A 20503-nucleotide genomic window follows, 5' to 3' on the forward strand; every position below is an offset into this window, starting at 1 on the left:
AGCATTCCCACACTGGCTAGTTGGTCAGAAAACTGGTCGCGATCATCTTCTTGAAGTTCACTTATTTCTTCTTCCTCACGAGAGGCCACACCGTTGGCAGTCTGTTGAGGTGACAGGAATCAAGAATTAGGGCCTGCACTGTTTGCTTTGCTCAACGAAATGGGACCCTTTGGCACTGCACGGCACTCCCCAGCACTGAACCAAAAAGCAGAGCCAGACAGAGTCAATCTTCTGGGGTGGCTGTCAATGGCCTGAGCCGTATGAGGTGCAGGAAGAAAGGCGAGCGAGCACAGCTGGGAAGGAAGTAGAAGGCATTGATGTCACCATGTATACCCATGGCCTGCCACCCCACCAGGGAATTCCGTCTCCTCCTTAAGAACTGTGGTTCTCTAACTACCAGAAGAAAGAAGGTAACTGCAAGTCAAATCCCACAGTGGAAGAGCTCATTCAGATTCCCACACATTGTCTGAAGGGGGTTTAACCTCAATTGGTAGTATTATACATTGTGTAAACAAACAGTCTGTGATGAAATTGATTTGTATTTCCCACATGACTTCAAACTTACCAAATTCCTTGTGCCATCTGGAGCAGCAAGGTGGCACTGGATATAGGAATTAAAGACCTGTACTGCATGCTGGGTAAAGAAGCCTTTGTGGAAGTGCTTGTCATCTTGGACCAAGGTCAGCCAAGACTCCAGCAGTTTGTCATACGCTTCCATGTACACCATGTCGTCTTTGTCGAGCTGTGAGAGAAGGGCAGTCACCAAGCAGCCAGCCAGACACAGAAAATGGACATTAACACCAGGCACAGGATGAGGCACATCGCTTTATAACGGGCACCTTTAACAGCAGAAGTTCCAAATTATGCTATTATTCAATTGTGCCAAATGGGTTTGTTTTTTAAAATATAACGAATCAATTCACATACTGGGGTAAAAGTTTTTTTTTTTTAAAGGTTCTTATAAGCAGCCAGTAATAACTGGTTCTGTTTTGGAAGATCAGGTGTTCAGTGTGCTTTGAGGAAATGGTTTTGTAAATAATAGTATAACATTTCCTTGTAATCAGCTAAAATATAAAATATCTACTTCCTACATAGTGTACAATGACTCCGAGAACCGGACAAGGATGAGGCCAGAACAAGGGAGGCTATGTGGGGCGAATGGAATAGTTGCTACTAAGAACAGACAACTGATTTCTTAAAGTAATTTTTAAAAAGCAAATTCCACCCAGTAGAAATATAATGTGTCTTCAGTAAATTTAATAGCCACCACACATAATGTTAAAGAATTACTAAGAACACCCCTTGAAACATGCTGGTACTTGATGCAAATACACATACATCTGATGAGTAAGACCACATCTTATACTTGCTCGTTTTGCACCCCGTTTCCCACCCCCCCACCCCCCGCAAAGTGACAATCAGCAGGTGCTGGTGAGGACATGGATTAATATGAGGAGGTGTCAACCCGCTGGTGAAATGAAAGTAAGTCCGCTAGAGTTCGCAAGCACTTTGGAACGACTCTGTAAGACTGAATGCTCCTATGTCCTATGAGCGGACAGTCTCGTTGTGCCTTAAGGAAGTGCTCACACGTGAATACTGAAAAACCCGTTAAAAATCGCTCACTGCAACACTGTCTGAGTAAAGGGGGCACTCCAAAGTTCATTTGGGAGAGTGTGGTAAACCCAGTTCAGAGAGGCAGTTTCTGGGGTGCTGAGGAGAGACGTGGGCATGGAGACCAAGTGAGGGTGTGTGTGGGGCTGGCACTTGTTCTTGAGCTGGGCCAAGGGTTTATGAATGGCCACTCTATGACAATGTTTAGAGCTCCATGTTATATTTTGGGTCTCCTATCAACTAGAGCACAATAAAATCATCACAGGTGCCATGAGGACTCCGGGCAGGATGTATAAAATGATGGAACACCAAGCCAAGTCTGTTGCTTCCAGTGGGACACAGTGGTTTTATTCATGGCACAAAGGCGTACTGAATGCCTGGGAGCAGCACGGCAGGCGGGACTGGTGCAAGGTCGGCTTCTCACAGACTGAGCCCGGCACGTGCTCTGCAAGTAGCATTTGTGAAGTGTGAACAGTTTATCTTGTCAAAGTAAACAGAGAGGCAAGTGATTGAAGAGGAACTCAGCTCGGCAGAAGCGAGCCTTCCCATGCAGCCTCGAAGAGGCAGCAGGAGGAGGGCATTCTCTAAGCACTGTCCCTTGCTGGTTCTTACGACATGCCTTGGACACAGAGCCTTTGTTCAGATACAGGAAAGCAGAAGTTAAGTATATATAATGAACTTTCCACGGCCCTGCCTATAAACTCCTGCTACCAAAGGTCTCAGAGAGACTAGCCTAGCGCTTTGCTTAGCTGGATATTTCAAGTAAGGGACGTTGTGTGGGCTTCTAAAGGGGAATGCACCAGGCCAAGTGTGAGAAATTTCGTTGATGACAATTGGCAACTGAAGCGTCGAGGCTAATCACTGGGAGCTGAAACCTTGCCTTGGCCCTGCTCCATCCTCTCTGGCCCCGACCCAGCAGCAAGTCCGTGCCCAGTGATGACTAAGGAGCCCAAGCAGGCAATGTGCTCATGCCCGGGGCAGTGTCAGGCCCGCTGCCAGGAAGGCTTTGAGAGGGGCTTAGAGCTGATTTGACTACTTGACCCTACTTGCTTCACTTGGGTGGGAGAAGATGACCAAAGTCAGTACTTACGTATAAATGCCCACAGTGAACTTGGAAGTCGACAAGAATCAACTGGGAGCTTTTCAGTCATATAATCATCGTCATCAAATAAAACAAAACAAAGGCTCTTATGTTGTCGTCATTCTGTTGAATATAGGGTTTCCCCAAAGTGGCTAATTTTATGACATTCTGCCACTTTCTGATAGTTTTCCTACTACTTCTGACTCCAGAAGGAACGAGGGGCCTGGCTTTTCCACGAAGAAAATTGCTCCAAACAAGGTAAACCTCCTTGCCAGAGGTGCCCTCCCTTCGTCTGAGCAGGGCTTGTATTTAAACTCATGACTGCATTGTCTCACTTTCCGATTTTCCTACACCACTTGACCTCCCAAAGCAGTCTTTTTATAATGCTTCAACTTTTCCGTTTTCACTTACAAGAGTATTAAGTATTTTCCCGTCCCAGGCTAATGACTATGTATCATACACTATCACTGCGATGGCCCAGAGTCCCAGGAAACAAAAGACGGCAGGGCTTCCAACTGAATCTGGCTCGCTTTGTTCCCGCACATAGGTATTCGCACACGTTGCCCACCAGCGTGGTTGGGATGGTATTTGAGTCTTCATTTAGTCCTTGGGCAATCTGGCGATTAATGCAAATGACCAATCTTTTCCTCTGTCCTTTCCAATAGGTCACCAGGTATTTTTAACAACACTTTTAAAGTCAGCATCATCAACAGATTAAGACGCTAAAAGAGGTAACACCTCTCTCACAGGAAACCGATCAAGGACAGCACAGTCCAATCAATTTCTAGCCAGGGCTCTTTAAAAAGGTCTTGAGTTTTCTTCTAACACTTCCATGCCAAACCTTCCAGAAAAAAGGGTCAGTGTGCCAAGTCTGTCAGTCTTTTTTATCAAAAGAAATCAACTCTTCACTTAAAATCGCAAGCAATAGGGTCAATATCTTCCAGCAATTCTTCTTTAAACTGTTCCTTAGCCCACAAACAGAAACGGAAAGGTTTCCACTAAATAGGTTGTTCAATAAGCCTGGATAGAAGAGAAAAACAAGTAGCCCTGTCGCTGAAACCACAGCTCTTGAAATGTGAACCATGCAGGGTCTGTGATCATTGAGAAGTGCTGGAGTGCACAGCTTGAATACATAAATATGTTGCTTTAGAAATGAGATCTTTTTTCCAGCTTTAGAAAATAAATCTTCCCCCCTTAGGAAATCGAAGCCTCTTAAACAGCTATGCAGCACCCCCTCCCCAACATCTACACTGTCCATCACATAAATACTTATCTACCTGACTTAGTTCTAGCTTCTTGTCTCTACCATGGCTTGAAGTGTCTGGCTACACACGCACTAAAGTTCCCGAGTTCTTTACTTCCTGAAAATCCCTGAAGAAAAATGGTAAAGTCACCTACACTTCGCCAGCCCTTCACCAAAACAACTTAGAACATTCCAACAGAGAACTATAAATATGTTTAGTTTCACAGTTTTGGAGAAAGATCCACATTTTGATTTTCAGAACGCCTAAACTAAGCAATTCTGTGTGTGTGTGTGGGGTCCCCTCAATGATTGCCTGCCTATAACGAAATAGTTAATTCACAACTACTGTCATGGGTTCTCGTATGTTCCTTACACTAAGATTAGGCAATTGGAAAACATGCACTTGGAAAATTTGTCCCAAAGAACAAACTTTAATATTCCTTGTCTCAATGCATAATGTAAATTAAACGCTACAGTGATATACTATGAAACCATACCCCACCAAGAAACAAAAGTGCACAGTCTAACCAACATGAGCCAGGCTAGGCTATAAGGATTTGAGCCAAATTATAGTCACATAATTTCCAGGTTAAGTACCCAAACTAAAAAAGCTCTCGGATACTAGTTCTATACAGTCAGACAGCATCACAACCACTGCAGCACCTGCATCAAACTTTCAGAGTCACTTAGTATTTATGCTCAGCATTAAAGTTGGTTTTCAATATCATTTAAAATAAATATTCCAAGCCACTTCCTACACTGAGATACTAACTAATCTCAAAATTGAAAACATATGACCCGAGACAATTCACACATTTTTAAAGGGGCTTAAATCCTCGGAAGTTGTAAGATCATTGTTCCACACACAGGTTGCAAATAATTTCAGCACCTGCACAAAAATGCAAATGTTGACGACGAGCCCACCCCGAAAAGGCACTGGTCGGGAGAGTGGTCGTGCAGCGAGAAAACACACCAGCTTCTAGTGGGGGCCACTCACCACTTCTTCCAATGCAGCACTTCGCCCGAAAGAGCAAGTGAGGTGTGTGAGGCAGTTAACGAAGGAGGAGAACAGTTCATTTGGAATGGCAGTTAAAGCATTTCGTGGGAACACAGTTATCAGGTTGCTGATAATGCTGGAAATTCCAACGGCTTCAGAATCTTCTATTTCAATTCTACAAGTCAAGTACACAAGCAAGCGATTATCAAACAACAGGAGATGAGCTGTTCTTCTAGCTCGTTTCTAAACATGTAAATATTAGCACCTATTCATTTTCAGATGTATGCCTTCTGTGTACTAACTTCCATTTACTGACACAGATAAATATAAGTTTCAGAATATAAAAAAGGAGAAAGAATCACTATCTGCTCCCCCCTCCCCCTCCACTGCTAACCACCAAGGGGGGAAAAAAATCCAATAAAGTCCCTTTTTCCTTTACAAAGGGCACAGATACATACCCATTGATGGTGTTCAGCAATCCCTCAATGAAGTGAGCTAGGTAGTCAACTTGTGAGCCTTCGTCCGGGAAGATGGGTCCATGGAGGGACGCTAACTGGGCGAGGCACTGCAGAGAATCCTGGGCCATGTCTGAGTCTTCTCGGATTTTTCGATGTACCTGTTAACACAGAATTGCTTATCCATAAAGATAAATTCTTCCTCACTGCAAGTCATGTGTCCGTAATGAGGTCAGAGAAAAACTTACGGTGGCTGTTTATCTCTAGAAACCCGACAGGATTCCTGAACTAAGCTACGTTTGAGGTGAGGACCGGCCCGCAATCCACTTTACATCACAGGCCATGGTTTTAAATGGCTCAGGCGGTTTTTGACTAAGGGCTACCTACATTTTGCAGATTGAACTGTCTCCAGCGTGTTGTGACAAAGAGAGAAACAGATGCCAGCCAGTCAGACATACTGCTACAGCTAAAAACAGCACCGACAACAGTCATCTGTATTATGCTAACTATGCCTCCTGGCCGCTTCTGGCTAAAATTAGCAAACAAGTTCAATCGAGAGCGTATAGATGCTGCCTCAGGGGAAGTAAACAGTGGCAGATTTAGAAAAGTCATATACAGCTAAATCCCTAGACATTCACTCATTGGGCCCATACCGAAGTAAATGATTCCATCCAGCCTCAAGTTGCCCACGATTTCCTTGTTGGCATCTCATTTTATCCTGCATGATTATGACCTTCTTAATAAATGCTAAGTATACGTATTTTAATTAAAGCTTGAAGTTCAATGAAAACGGCTTTTAAAGCAGATCTGGATTTTAGTTCACTGAGGCAGCAAATGACATAAATCACTGGCACAGAACGTGCTGTATCAAGGACATCCCCACCAAAGATGGCTAATTTTACATTACTGGTAGTCTCGGATCTTTAAAAAGTGTAATTTCGGAAATCTGCTGTAACTAAAATGACTAAGATACTTAGTGGGGGAAATTGCATGCTAATCGTTTCTCTCAGCTACTTCCTACCTGGCCCCTACCTTCTTTCTCATTCCTCCCTGCACGACCCTCCCAGCTTTATGAATGCCACATCATTTTGGACTTTTATTCTCGATTTGTTTCAGGGTATGTTCAGTTGGCCTCTGCAGATCATTTACTAATTGCTTAAGTTTAGAACACTGTCCCTAAGTAATGTTTGGCCACAGTGCTGGGGACGCTGTGAACAGGCACCGCAGGGATCCTGGTTCACTGGTCAAACAAACTACCACGGAGTCGGTTCTGACCCTACAGGGCAGGGCAGAACTGTAACTCCTCACAGGAAGAGACAGCCTCATCTTCCAACTTGTGGTTAGCAGTTCAGTGCCATCGAGGCTCCTGACGGTCTCAATGCATTAACTGTTCATCCCGGACTCCTTATAACTGTAGTTTAAAAAAATGTTTATGTGCTAAAGAGTCTTTAAAAGTGTCAGAGTTAACTGACCTACTGACATGCTAAATATGCTACCTGCAGGGGCAGTGAATTATTTAATGTGGTCCTTCAAGCCCAAGTCTCTTAACTCCCTCCCACCAAAGGACCTGCATGAGTCTGGTAAAAATGTGGGGAAAGCTCCTGAGAGGATTCCATGCCATGCCACCCTGCGGTGTATAAAATGAGCCCTCAAAGAAGCAGGAGGATGGACTCATTATCATCAAGAGCCAGGAGCGGAATGCACCCTCGCCACTGAAGACCTCTGAGCAGGGACCCTCCTGGACCCAGATGAGGAGCAGCAGCAGAACCAGGAGCCAGCGAGTAGAACTGAGTGACGATGCCCAGAGGAAGTAAAGCTGAGTGCTTTTGTGCAGATGGATAGCTTATGGAGTGGGATGCCTCTGAGCATTTAATTGGAGAAATTGAGATTGCTAACCCATGGATATTGAGCCAAATGGCTTTGGATTAAGACTTACAGTGGGGTGGTATGCCCCTTTGCGCATTTATTAGCATCCCGAAAGAACTTTGCAACGTGTCCTGATAAACAAACTGAACCCTCAGCATTTCTCACTGGCATTACGAATTGTGAGCTTCCTCAATAAACCTTTTCATCATGAATATTGTCTGTGAGTTCTGTGCCATGCCTTGGATATCACAACCAAGTGAAGTAAAATTGAGAACAGAAATTATGACAACTCACTCGCCTCTCTGTAAGGAACAGGCTGCAAACCTTATTTCGCATGGCCTGGTCTGCTGCTTATATATTTTTAAATTTGACAAGAAGGGGAAAGGGGCGAGAATACTATTTCGTGACACCTGGAAATTACACAAAATTCAAATCTTAACACCCATCAATACAATTTCATTGGGACACAGTCATGTGTATTCTCTTATTCACTCACATGGCTCCTTTAAATGCTACAATGGCAGAGATGTCCAGATGTTCAAGAGCCGGTCAAAATGTGCTGTTCCTAGGGTCCCCATCCACACACCCACAGGTTTATTCCCAGCAAGACATGTTCAAATGTGTCAGCCATCAGTGGATGGCCGCAAACACACTTGTCTTGTCTCATTAGGGTGCCTCGCCAAGGGAAAACAAAAAAAAAAGTCCAATCAAAACAGTAGCTTCCAAGGGGATCTGCAGGCCAGTTAAATTCTAGGCAGAGAGGTCAGATCAGCAGGTTACAGTGATGGGGGGAATCCCAAAGGCATCACCCTGATATATTTTTCTAGAAGAGCATAGGAAAATCATGGGAAGCTCATTATGAAGTAGTTGTTGAATGGAATACTACACTGGTGAGAAAATGGCCAGAGAAATTGCACTGAAGAATTTTCCCGTCACAACAGTGAACCTGTTCGTTCTAGCAAGAGCTGTCCTGAATTTCATCAGGAAGCCTGACCTCATCCTCTCTACAGCCTGATCTTGCCCCTTCAGGCTGCTTTGTGTTCCCCAAACTCAGACTATTTCAAAGGAGCACAACTTGAGTCTTTCGAGGATGCCAACGCTGCCATTTTGATGTGGTGTAAATAAAAGAACAAGAGAGATGAAAACGCTGCCTTCAAAAATATATAGCCTTAGACAGAGAATATTTCAAACAACAGCCTCACCTCTGGAGTTCAATAAACATTTCTACTACATTCTAGTGATGCTTGCTGACTTATCCTTGCAGTTCGAGACGAAAGGACTTGCAAAGCCTACATTCCTTCAGAGAAAAAAGGTGCCAGCCCTGAATCTAGAGCAGTGGTTCCCAACCTGTGGGTTGTGACCCCTTTGGGGGATCTAAAGACCCTTTCACAGGGGTCGCCTGATTCATAACAGTAGAAAAATTACAGTTACGACGTAGCAACGAAAATAATTTTATGGTTGGGGGGCGTCACCACAACATGAGGAACTGTGTTAAAGCGCCGCGGTACTAGGAAGGTTGAGAACCAATGGTCTAGAGCAATACAAAGGTTTTTCACTTGGAGAGAATATGTTTAACATATTTAAATTTTTATAAATTTGAGGTACAACATACATCCAACCACATGAGATCAAAAGGACTGCACTTGCTCAGGGAGAGGGATCAGAAAGCAGGAAAGGCAGCAAGTGTTGACAGGAAGCATAGGAGCAATGAAGAAGACCGTGGTTTCAGTGCGGGGGTTGCAGTCAATGGCACAAAGCATACTGATGTGGAATAGAAACCCATTTGCTATGTGGTCTTCCTGTGCCTATCCAAGTGCGGAAGCTTCGCTGAAATCTGTCCACATGGGCAACAGCAGAATCCCATCACAGTCTTCTCTGCCTATACGGCCCAAGTGCTGCTTGTTACTAGCCTAGAAGTCAGAAAAGAAGAATTACCAGAAACACACCCCGGTGAAAGCTCTAAGTCCGCCATATAAAAAACAAAAGTCGAAGGCTGTCCTCCAAGTCTGCCTGGGTTTCCAGGCTTAGTGCTCCTGGAAATATGAGCTATGTGAAACGCAGGGTAATTGGTTGTACTTGACTAACAGCGGATTTTCGCCCTGCTCCCAGTGTAGGCATTCACCACAATGGAGTGTTACTCTCTCAAGCCGATGCAACTTGTGTCATACAAAGTAAAACTGCATTCACACCTGACTATAGGAAGGAGACAGGATTAAATTAGCAAGGTGAAGACGAGGCTCTCTGTCAAACTGGGGAGTACAGAAGAGGTCAACTAGTACCACAAAGCAGGCTGCTGGGACATGTGAAGTCTGAGGTGTCTGGGGCCCTCCAACTGAAAGCAGCTGGGAAGCACTTGGCTGAGATGCCTCTGGGAGTCCAAAGCGGTCCCCAAAGGATATTATAGATCTGGGAGTGACTGGGCGAGAACCCAAGCAGAATGCAGACAGGAAACCACGACAGGAACAGCAACATTGATGCGCAGAGGGAAAGAAAGACCATACACCACATCAGAAGAGTCTGCCCAAAGATGCAAGGTAAACCTATTATGAGTGTCTTCCAGAGCTCACGAAGGAACGAAAACTCAAGAAGTTAGCAAGCTTCTGAAGTGCAGAATACAACACAAAGCATTCTTACATTCAGATAAAAACTCACTGCCATCGAATTTCCGAGACAGTAGCCCTTTACAGGAGTAGAACGCCTTGTCTTTCTCCCACAGAGCGGCTGGTGGTTTCAAACTGTGGTTAGCAGCTCAAGGTACAACCACTAGGCCACCAGGGCGCTCACTGTATTCAGACTAGATCAACGGATTTCAAGCCATCGTCGCAGGCAAAGGCGTTCTGGTGACACAATGATTTCATGCTCAGCTGAAAACCGAAACAATTGCAGTTGGAATCTTCCGGTGCACTCGAGAGGAATAAACAGGAGATGTGCCCCGGGAAAGCCGTGGGGTGGTCTACTTTGTCCTCTGGGGCCACTCAGCATCCGGATCGACCACAACCCCCACACACACCCCGAACGTGTCCTTACGCCAAGGAGCCAGGCCCCGATGGAAAATGCTCTGAAGTGGGTGATGACCTCACACAGGTGAAACTAAAAGGCCACTGCCATTTTGGTGCCAAGAATAGCAAATTTAAATTGTTTACAAGCAGTTTAAATAAAGGTAATCAGATGTAGACGTTATGTAGCTGTAAAAATAACAACGTAAGAAAGGGGTTAACTTTTCAATTCAAAGCTAGCGGCCTGTGGTGGTTCACAGCTGACGGGGCAGCTGCCTGCCTCGTCTGGACAGCTGTTCATTCGGCTTTGGGGCCGTGGTTTCCAGGGCTGCTAGCAAGGTTTCCACCTTGTCCCAAACTGCTGGAGCAAGATGGACTTTCCCTCAAAGGAGTCACACAAAGAACTGAACTTGGACAGCTATCTAAACAACCCTCTCAGATGAGGCAGGCAAGAAAATCTCACGTTTTAGTCACAATAACTCCTCAGACGTGACAGTGTTTTAGTCTCACCAGTCCTCTGAATTCAAAAAGAAAATGCGAGGTAATTAATTATTCTGCCTGAATACGTCTGTGGAAAACCTCTTTTATGGATGCATGGCCCTGTTGGAGACGTTTGTAAAGACATACCATCTCATGAAAATATTTCAAACGGCTCAATCAAAAAAGGCAGGCAGCTGTATAAGCCTAGTGAACGAGATTTCAGAATCAAACAGGAAGGGACGACAACGGAACCACGTGCATGGAGTAAAACCGCGGTTTCTTTTTTGAACTGATCTGTTTGAATTTTCATCCCAGTCACATCAGCTGATGCACACATTCATCCTATAACTGAATGTGACACGGGCACACACACACACAGCACACACCATACACACGCTCCAACCTTGAAGGGTTGTGCTGGGGAAACTCAGGGCAGATGTGGGGCATACTGCTCACTTCTCCAGATATGCCAATTAATAAGCAGACTATTTAGAGTGAAGGCAGAAAGGGCTTACTATTCATAAATACCACCACGACCTACGACCCATAAACAGCAGCAGCATTTAGGAAGTGTGATCCTCTAAACAGGAGAATTCAAAGTGTGATCCAGGAATCCCTGGAGGGGCCCAAGACCTTCCAGAGTGACCCAGGTGGTCAAAATGAGTTCTATAATGTTACTGTGGGAGCCTTTCTGGTTTCGTTGTCACACACATGGCGTTTCCAGAAGCTACGCGAGGAGTGACACTGCGACAGACTGAATGCAGACGCAAACATGAGAATCCGCCTGTCTCCTAGGAAAGCCCAACGTTAAAAAGATTCGAGCGTACCGCAACCCAGCTCCATACTTACCACCATTTCTTCTTCTCCAAAACCACAAAGAGGCTTCAAAACATTTGTGGAAAAATGGATTTAATAAGGGAATATCCCCACAAAATCCCGAAAGCCCCTCCTCCACTAATCTGTTCATTAAAATGTGAATTAAATTCACATGCACTAGTAGCCTTTTCAGTGACTTTGTAACCAGTGTTTTTAAGCTCGCAGTTTCCATACGGTCAATGCCACCAGCTACACCCCACATTAACCAGAGCTCGTTGGATCCTCCAAACTGCTAGAGTGCACAGGGGTCCGTAGGCTAAGCGTTTGCATGCTTCTGTCCCAAGCTATTTAACTCCTCCTGGTTACTTAAACTTTTTATACATTAGCAAGACCGTCTCTATAGAACTACAAATCCAGCAGCTACAGTGATTAGCTGAGGAGGTTTCTGGGCAGTTGGCTGCCTGTTTCCCGTGAGCCACACTCATCGGTGTCTATTCTTCGCAGGGTCTCTTCCAACCACAGGGGCAGGCGACGAGACTTACTGTGAAGAAAAGCTCCATCACTCGGCTGTCCAGAAGGGTCTCCCGCCAGGACTCGGTCGGCTTTAACATCACGTTCTGCGAGGATTCAAACATAGCTATATAATGTCTGCCCAGTGAGCGGGTGTCAAGGCCAACAACGATGGCATTCTTACTTTGTCTGCAGTATAAGGATATCCTAAATATAACAAGGGCCCTCCACAAAGAGTGCAACGGAAACAGTTTAAGTGCCTCTTCACATATGCTCCATAATTCATGCATGAAGCAGATGGAATAAAAGGCATTAAGTGCTGGAAAAAAGAATGTTCCCAGAATGTGAGAGAAGAGTCTGAGTCTAACTGGAGTTTCTGCTGCAAGGACCCAGAACAAAACCCCGAACACATTTTAAAAACAAACGTATCCCATCATTTCTTCCCATATCTTGTAACTGCAAAAACCACATATATGAAACGTGGGTCTACACACACAGAAATGGCATTGCCCACATAGAAATACACTCACTGGGAAAACCGACAAAGAACAAGCACGGAATACATCAGACTAAAGAAGAAAACTGCCGGAATCAAGAAATAATCTGGTGACATAAAACTTTATGGACGCTTAAAACTTCACTGACTAAAAGGCAACAGATCCGGTGTTCAGTCAGGTGTTCTGTAGCAAACCCACTTCAGACAGAGTCTGATCTCTGCCGCGGCCCTGCTGTCTGCGCCAGGAGAAGAGGAGGCTTTCTGAGTCCTGAAGATGGATGGCCCTGGAAACCCTATGTGGGGCTGCTATGAATTGGAATTGACTCAATGGCAGTGGGTTATTGATTGTTTTTTTAATTTGTAGGTATTTATGAACAAGAGTCAGTCAGTGACACTGCTACCCAAGCTAAGGTTTCTGAAGAAACGAGAAAGCAGTTTTGGGACAGAGAGCAGTTCCAGACCTGTCATTTCTAAGCATTGTCCTTGGCTAAATAAAGTCACCCAGGAGTAGAAAAATCCTATTCATTACCTGAAACTACTGCATGGGAAATTCACATAAAAATTCAAGTGATTCTCATTAAAGGCCAATTAGCAACCAAGAGAATTAAAGGCTCCAACTATGCTTTAAAAATCACTTTAAAAGGCTGTTACTGCTTAATACCTTCTAAAATATTTACTGGTTTCAGTCGCAGAAGAGGCAGGTGGGGCACTGTGAGCAGCCACTGCTTGTTTCTAAAAAGCCACTTTAGTTTCTAACTCCACGGGACAAACGAGGTTCACCTAGAATCTGACTCTTCCTTGTACTGCCCTCTTGTGGAGGACCAGGGAAAGAGACAACAGCACAAAGAAAGGGGCAGGGAGAACTTGAATTAAAGGGAGGCTGGTGCAGGAGGACAAGGTCAACAGTTCAAAACCACCAGCTGTGCAGTGGGAGAAAGACAGGGATGTCTACTCCCATAAAGTTAACTCTCAGAAACTCACAGGGGCAGCTGTGCCCTGCTCTATGGTGTCGCTGTGAGTTGACATTGACTCAGTGGTAGTTAAGTTTGGTTTATCTTGGTTTGGAAAAGGGGGGTGGGGGTGGGGTGGGAGGACAGTCCATGAATACCAGTATGGAGTTATGCACCATTGTCTTTGAAGAATATTGCTCAACACTGCAGATTTAATACTTACACTTCATCTAGAGCTGTACCACTCCATTTTTTCATGATAAAAATGCACGTGCATGTTCTCACAAGATGCAACTACATAACTATACATAGGATCCCTAAATAACATGTCCTTGTCCCTCAAAGCATTTCGATAACGCTTTGACCAGAGACAAACACGTGGGCTAAGTGCTAAAGAGACAAAGTTCAACCGTGCCCTGCTACTGACGGTCACTGGGTAAACTGTGCATCTTCCATTGCGATTCCTCACACAGGCACGTGACCCTTAGCATATGCTGCACGGGAGTGGCATCTTTGGATATGCATACATCATTCCACAGACAAACAAGACCTGGTTCCAAGATCACTAATGTCACTCAAGTAGCATTTTAGGGTGCTGACTGACAGAAAGTAATGAATCAGGTCATACAGATTATTCCACTGTCAAGTCTAATGACTTCATAACACACAAAGGTCTCATAGCGACCATGGGCACTTTTTAACGTCTCCACCTTCGCAGCTTTTTTCTGACCCCACTTCATCAGAAAGAAAGTTTCAGGAGTAAGGGGAATTCCATTCTTCCTTTAGATGCGTCATCCTTTTCACTACCAGTTTCTCACAACAAAAATGGTAAATTCTCCTCTTGACACAGCACAGTCCCAAAGAGCCCAGAGATATATGCAGAGCCCAGTCTAAGTTCCCATAAAGCCTTAAAGGAAAGAACTAGTCTCACTCAAATGTTCTCTCCAGCTTTGCCCTCAAACAGGAAAACCGACTTTACTGGAAATCCTAATTTAGATGACAGCCTCAATCTTCCACTATAATTTTTGATTCCCCAATGTTAACTGGGGGGAAAAATTTAATATAAAAATTTACCCAAACTAAATCTGATCCAAAAATAGAATGCCAATAAAAGGCAGCGTAGCCACACTAAAAACAGATATCCCACCGAGGTCAACATATCACACGTACCTGTCCATCACTCCTATGACACAGCGGTACTGTGCTTTATGCTCGGCCCTGCCAAAGCCCACAAGCATTTATGGACACTAGGTGAACTGAGAGCTGAATAATGCTGGCAGCAGACAGGCAAGAACTTGGGGGTCGGGGGTGGTGGTGTAGAAAGATTTCTGGATCATTTTCCTTTGTGAACTAAGTATTTGTGTAAGCATCTGTTACTACATTTAGACACCATGCTTACAAGAGTGGGGGAAAGCGTGGACTGTCCAGAGAGTGGGGTAAACAGACCTTACGCAAACAAACTGCTGAGTGAAAAATTATAGCTGAGAAGGAAGGGCAGGCCAGTAAGAGGAAATCCTATATGGCAGGTATTTATGGAGAAACTACAGCAGACGGCCCTGTCTCTAAGTGGGGTGTAGCTGGTGTGGGGTATAGGCCAGGATGGGGTTGAGGAAGGCCGTGAGGCAGGGAGCCCCCGGGGTGTAAAGGTCCCAGGGCAGATGAAAGCCAGGCTACAGGTGCAGCTGCTACAGAGCAGGGAGAGAGGGTTCTGAGAAACTGAAAAGGACCTGACAGCCCGTGTTAAGGATTTTCGCTTATCGTTTATGAGTAATGATAAGCCAGTGAGAAATGTTAAGCAAAGAAGGACCATTATCAGACTGCTATTCCCTCACCACCCCTACAGCCCCACCAAAAGTGACTGTTACGATACGGAGAAGGGCCTCGTGGACTAGAAAGGAAGAGAAATAGAATCAGGGAGGCAGCTTGAGAGGCTAATCCCCAGGGGACTGTGGTAATGGAGAACTTGAGGGATACAAATAGATTTTACCAAGACTTGATGGCAGAACTTCCAGGAAGTTGGAGATTACACTTAGGTTTCTGAGGCCGGAAAACAAATGCCTGGAAGCAAGAGCACCACGTTCCACTCTGGGTATGTTTTCAAGTTAGACTTTGTGTACATCCACACATGCATGTGCATCTATGCCTGATGGGGAAGTGCGCTTTCCCTCCAGTGCTCGCTAGAGCGGTCACAGAGAGACGGGAGAGAGTGAAAGGGATAGGGCTCAGGTACAGGTGAAGAGACTGGCCTTACAAAGTGACAAGAAGGGAGGAGTCCTGCAGAAAGAAGCCAATTGTGTATAGGAAGTTTAGTAGGAGAAAGTGAATTTCTATCTCAACCCTTTCCTTATTTCCAAGTTATACAGAATGGGATTTCAGTAAAGAAAAGGTGGGCAACAATCCCAAGAAAAGGCTGAAGAGTCTGGGAGGCAGCTAGAAGAAGGAAAAGAATGGATGCGGAATCAGACTTAGAGAAGTTATTGTAACAGGAGATAGTCAAGCAAAGACCACAGGCAGTAGTCATCTAAAAGAGAAGGAGCAGCAAGGTGGATTTTGTCTGGAATCTCTTTCAGGAGAGTGAACGAAGACATAAAGCCAGAGGCATCCACTCAGTGGGCCAGAGGATGGCTTCACATCTACCAAATCACGGGAGCTACAGATTTTGTACCATTTGGCTTGTAGAAGAGGATGCTTCTATGTATCACCCTGGGTAAACATAAAGATGAACCGAAGGGCAGACGGACAGACAAATGTCATTACAACACTTCCAACTCATGGTGAGCTTATCTATACCAGAACGAGACTCTGCCTGGTCTCGCGTTATCCTCTTGATGGAAGGCAGGACTGAGCACACGCATACAGATATTAGGTCACTCCACCTTTCCAAAAGAACCCCCCGCCCAGCCCGGTGGCTCCCTACTTCAGCAAACATGATGCCCTCCTCCACCAACTGATCCCTCCTGTCCAGAGCATGCAAGCCAGACAATGCTTTGCTATGAGTCCTAAGGTGCTCACTGACTACTTTTCACAAACAGATCACCAAGTCTTTCTTCCGAGTCTTCCTTGATCTTGAAGTCTGCAGAAACCTGCCCACTATCATTAAACCTCGCAAAGCAAATCAAGAGCCACCACATAGTGGTAGATGGTGGGTGAACACATCAGAAGGTGCTTAAAAATGGAATAAGGGAATTTTTCAAAAATGTTTTGAAGCCCCCCCCAAATAAAACAGCCATGTAATAATCCTTAAAAACGTAATAGTTTGTAGAGGATAGGAGCACATATCTAATCCTAAAAAAAACAAGTTCAGCAAGGTTATAAGGTACAGGATCAATACGTAAAAATCACTTGTATTTCTAGGCTCTAAAAATAAGTCTTCTGAAAGTGAAAATTTAAAAACAACTGCATTTCCAGAGTCCATTCCAATCCACGGTGACCCCGACAGGGCGGGGAGGACGGTCCCTGGGGGCTCTGAGACCGTGACTCTTCACAGGAGGAGAAAGCCCTGCCTTCCATAAAATCAACTGGTAGCTGCTTTTCAGGAGTTTTTTTTCTCCTTTGCCTTTTTTCACTAGGACCTGGCTGGCTTTCTCTAAAAATAAAAATCTGTCTAATGTGGTCTGCTGTTGGCGTTTGCGTAACTGTTTTCTAAAAGGGTTTACTAAATTATCATCAATATCGATAACATGGTTAACCAGTTCCTTATCATGGTGATTCTTTTCAAACAAACTCTTCCTTAGGACCCATGTTTTTCATCTAAAAACAGTACAAAAAGCCACAAAAACTAAGAAAATTAAAGCAAAACACTTGGAACACAGCCGCAAAAAGTTTATACAACGTGTACTAATAACACCAATTAACGCTGAGTGACCGAAACACCTGCTTTTGTTTACAAAAATCACGTGCGTCGGGTCAGGTTCCAATGTTTTGTTCAAGATCCGATGCAAAATTTTCTCCATATTTCATGTCAAACTCTGATGATGTCGAGTACTGATGCAGTCGAGTACCAGGGCTCGTTCTGCTGCAAGTATAAATGGCCACCGCACATAGAAAGACGCTCAGCATCATTTGTCATCAGAGAAATGGGAATCAAAACCCCAAGTTATCACACTTTACATCCACCAGGATGGCAGAAAACCAGACAGACAGACAGACAAACTCGAGTGCTGACAAACATGAGGACGGCTGCCTCGACTATAAGACACACTGCTGTGCCTGTCACTTTGGCACTTCCACAAAAGATCAAACACAACAGACTTGGAATACAAGCCAATGTTTCACTGTTAAGCATGAACCCAAGAAAAATGAAAACACCTCCATACAAAAACTTGAACACAGATGTTCGCAGCACTATTACTCATAATAAGCAAAAAGGGGCAACAACCCAACTGCTTATCAACCAATCAACAGATAACCCGAATTGCAGTTTATTTATACAACAGGTTAGTGTTTGGTGATTAAAGAGTATAACTAAAATACTGCTATATGCTCAGGTTACAACAAGGGTAAACCCCAAGTATTTGCTAGTCAAAGAAGCTAGTCACCAAAGATTTACATGATTCGATTTATATGAACTGCCTGTAAGAGTCAGATACAGAGACTATCGGTGGCTTAGTGGGGGGTGTTGAGGAGAAAAGGAGGCTCTTTTGGGGGTGATGGAAATGTTCTGATGTTATCAATGGCCATGTTTACACAACTCTGAATACCCTGAAAGCCACTGAATGCACACTGGGAATGGGGCGACTACACAGTGAGTCTCTGGGTGACATACAAGGAAAATGATGACTGCGCTAAGTAGGAGAAGGCACCTCTCTGCAGAGGTATTCTGTAAGGGAGCTCAGCATCTATTTCTAAACCTAGTAGAATGGACTCGTCGTAAAAACCAACAATGTATTAGTATTCATTGCTAAAAGTTTAAACATAAATGGCTTCAGTTAAAAGGTAAGGAGAGTGAAACAGGCCAAAATTCAAAACAACTTGGGCATCAAGAGAAATGTTGACAAACAGATTCCAATCCATCAAGCAGAACACAAGAACCCCCGAGTTCAACTTGACTGACTGACCGAGGACAAGCTCATCCTCACAGCAGAACGACAACAAAGAAATGAAGACGGATTAATAGAGTTCACATGAAAAACTAGCTTGTAACTATCATAGTAATAATTGATTCAGGCATGACTCACCAATAAATATTAAAACTAATGGGTGAAAATCTGAGGAGGAACAGGATATTTATATGGTTTTGATGCCTCGGATTACTTCCCACCTCCAAAATTAAACTAAACTACACATAGAAACAGCTACTTTCCAATGGTAAAACCTGGAAGATGTCACTTAAATAAAGTGGTCCCAAATGGGATAGAGGGACATCGTGGCTTCCTGACATAATGTTCTAAGAAAGACACAGTTTCACCACCAAAAAAAAGTATCATCTGGATCCACTAGTGAGGAAGCACCTGGCAGGACCAAGAACAACTGGCCTCTAGGGCTTCAAACGTGTCAAGTTCAGAAGAGACAACGGCAGGCTGAGGTCTGTGAGAGATCAAAGACTAAAATGAAATGAAACGAATTTCTTCCTGAACCAAAGGAGAGCTTATCAAAGGGCATTATTGAGCCATCTGAGGAATTCTGAGGATGGACCACAGAGACAGTAATATTGTCTCAATGTTACATTTCTTGCCCATGAAAACAGCTTTTCTAAAGACATTTTTTTACAAGTCACAATGTGGTAATCAAGAGTTCCTGATCTTATATCAGAGTCCAGGTAGAAAAAGAATGTTTGGAAACTGATTATGATAGCAACTGTACAATTCTTTTGACGTGTGTGATTGACCTATGGAATGATATATGTATTGACTCTCAATTCAAAAAAATTAAAAAAAAAAAAGAGTTCTTGATATTAGGAAAATATCCAATGAATTACTTAGGAGAAAATAGGCCTTTCTATAATTGTTAAATGGCTCAGAAATAAAAATGCACTTAAGTAAAATATATAATTATGTAATATAAATGTGTACATGCAAACGTGAAGTGAGAGAAAGGGAGAGACACATTCAAGACAAAATAGTAGCAACTAGTGAATATGGGTAAGGGCTACTCCAGCATTTACTTCCATATGCTTCACATTGTATCAAATGAAAGCTATCCTTTAAAAAACGATAAAACGTATGCAGGACAGGAGCCTGGGTGGTGCTGTTGGGTATGCATTGCACTGTTAGCCACAAGGATTCGTGCCAACCCTCCAGGAATCGCTCCATGGGCAACATTGAGAGTGTCTGTTCCCGTCTAGATCCATAGCTGAACAACTCTACATAGGATTGCTGACTCAGAATCAACCTGATGACAGTGCGTCTTCATTGAACATGATGTCATTCTATGTGATTAAATACATTTGATACTAAATAAACAATTGCGGTTTAAGGCGCACCTGCTGACCCAAGCAATAGGATTTTCAATTGCCTCATATGCATGTGAATATTGGACAACAAATAGGTAAGATCACAGAAGCATTGGTACATTTGAATTTTGGTGCTGGTGCAGAATATTCAAAGTACCGTGGACTACCAAATGAACCAACAAATCTGTGGTGGAAGAAGTACAGCCAGAATGTTCCTTAGAAGCAAAGATGGTGAGACTTCCTCGCATATACTTTGGACATGTTATGAGGAGAGACCGGACCCTGGAAAAGGACATCATGCTCGAACAAGCCAAAGGACATCAAGAAAAAGAAAGACTTGATGAGATGGACTGACACAATGGCTACAACAAAAGGCCAATATAGAAAAGAATTGTGAGGGTAGCACAGGACCGAGCAGTTTTTCCGTTTGGCTTTATATGGGGTCACTATGTGTCAGCCAGCACAAACTGAACTGCACCTAACAACAACAAACTAACGTTCTACAAGAATTGCTGCCCTATCAAAAAGTATAGCGTCTGGGGTCTTAAAGGCTTGAAGGTAATCAAGCGGCCATCAAGCTCAGAAGCAACAAAGCCCACATGGAAGAAGCA

General features: G+C 44.0%; 1 protein-coding gene across 1 annotated transcript in view; it reads right to left on the minus strand.

The window, feature by feature from the left end:
* Positions 1-20503, minus strand: part of XPO4 (exportin 4) — a gene marked incomplete at its 5' end in the record, with an annotated part of 69691 nt that overhangs the window by 18939 nt on the left and 30249 nt on the right. Inside the window, 5 exons of the mRNA XM_013007774.3 lie at positions 4-101; positions 566-742; positions 4933-5107; positions 5391-5548; positions 12088-12200. Coding sequence (XP_012863228.2) covers positions 4-101; positions 566-742; positions 4933-5107; positions 5391-5548; positions 12088-12200 — 721 coding nt within the window. The remainder of the gene's footprint in view (positions 1-3; positions 102-565; positions 743-4932; positions 5108-5390; positions 5549-12087; positions 12201-20503) is intronic.

Source organism: Echinops telfairi, unplaced genomic scaffold (assembly GCF_000313985.2).
Source record: "Echinops telfairi isolate 266 unplaced genomic scaffold, ASM31398v2 ScPeMD7_2565;HRSCAF=3150, whole genome shotgun sequence".
NCBI classification, from domain to species: Eukaryota; Metazoa; Chordata; class Mammalia; order Afrosoricida; family Tenrecidae; genus Echinops; species Echinops telfairi.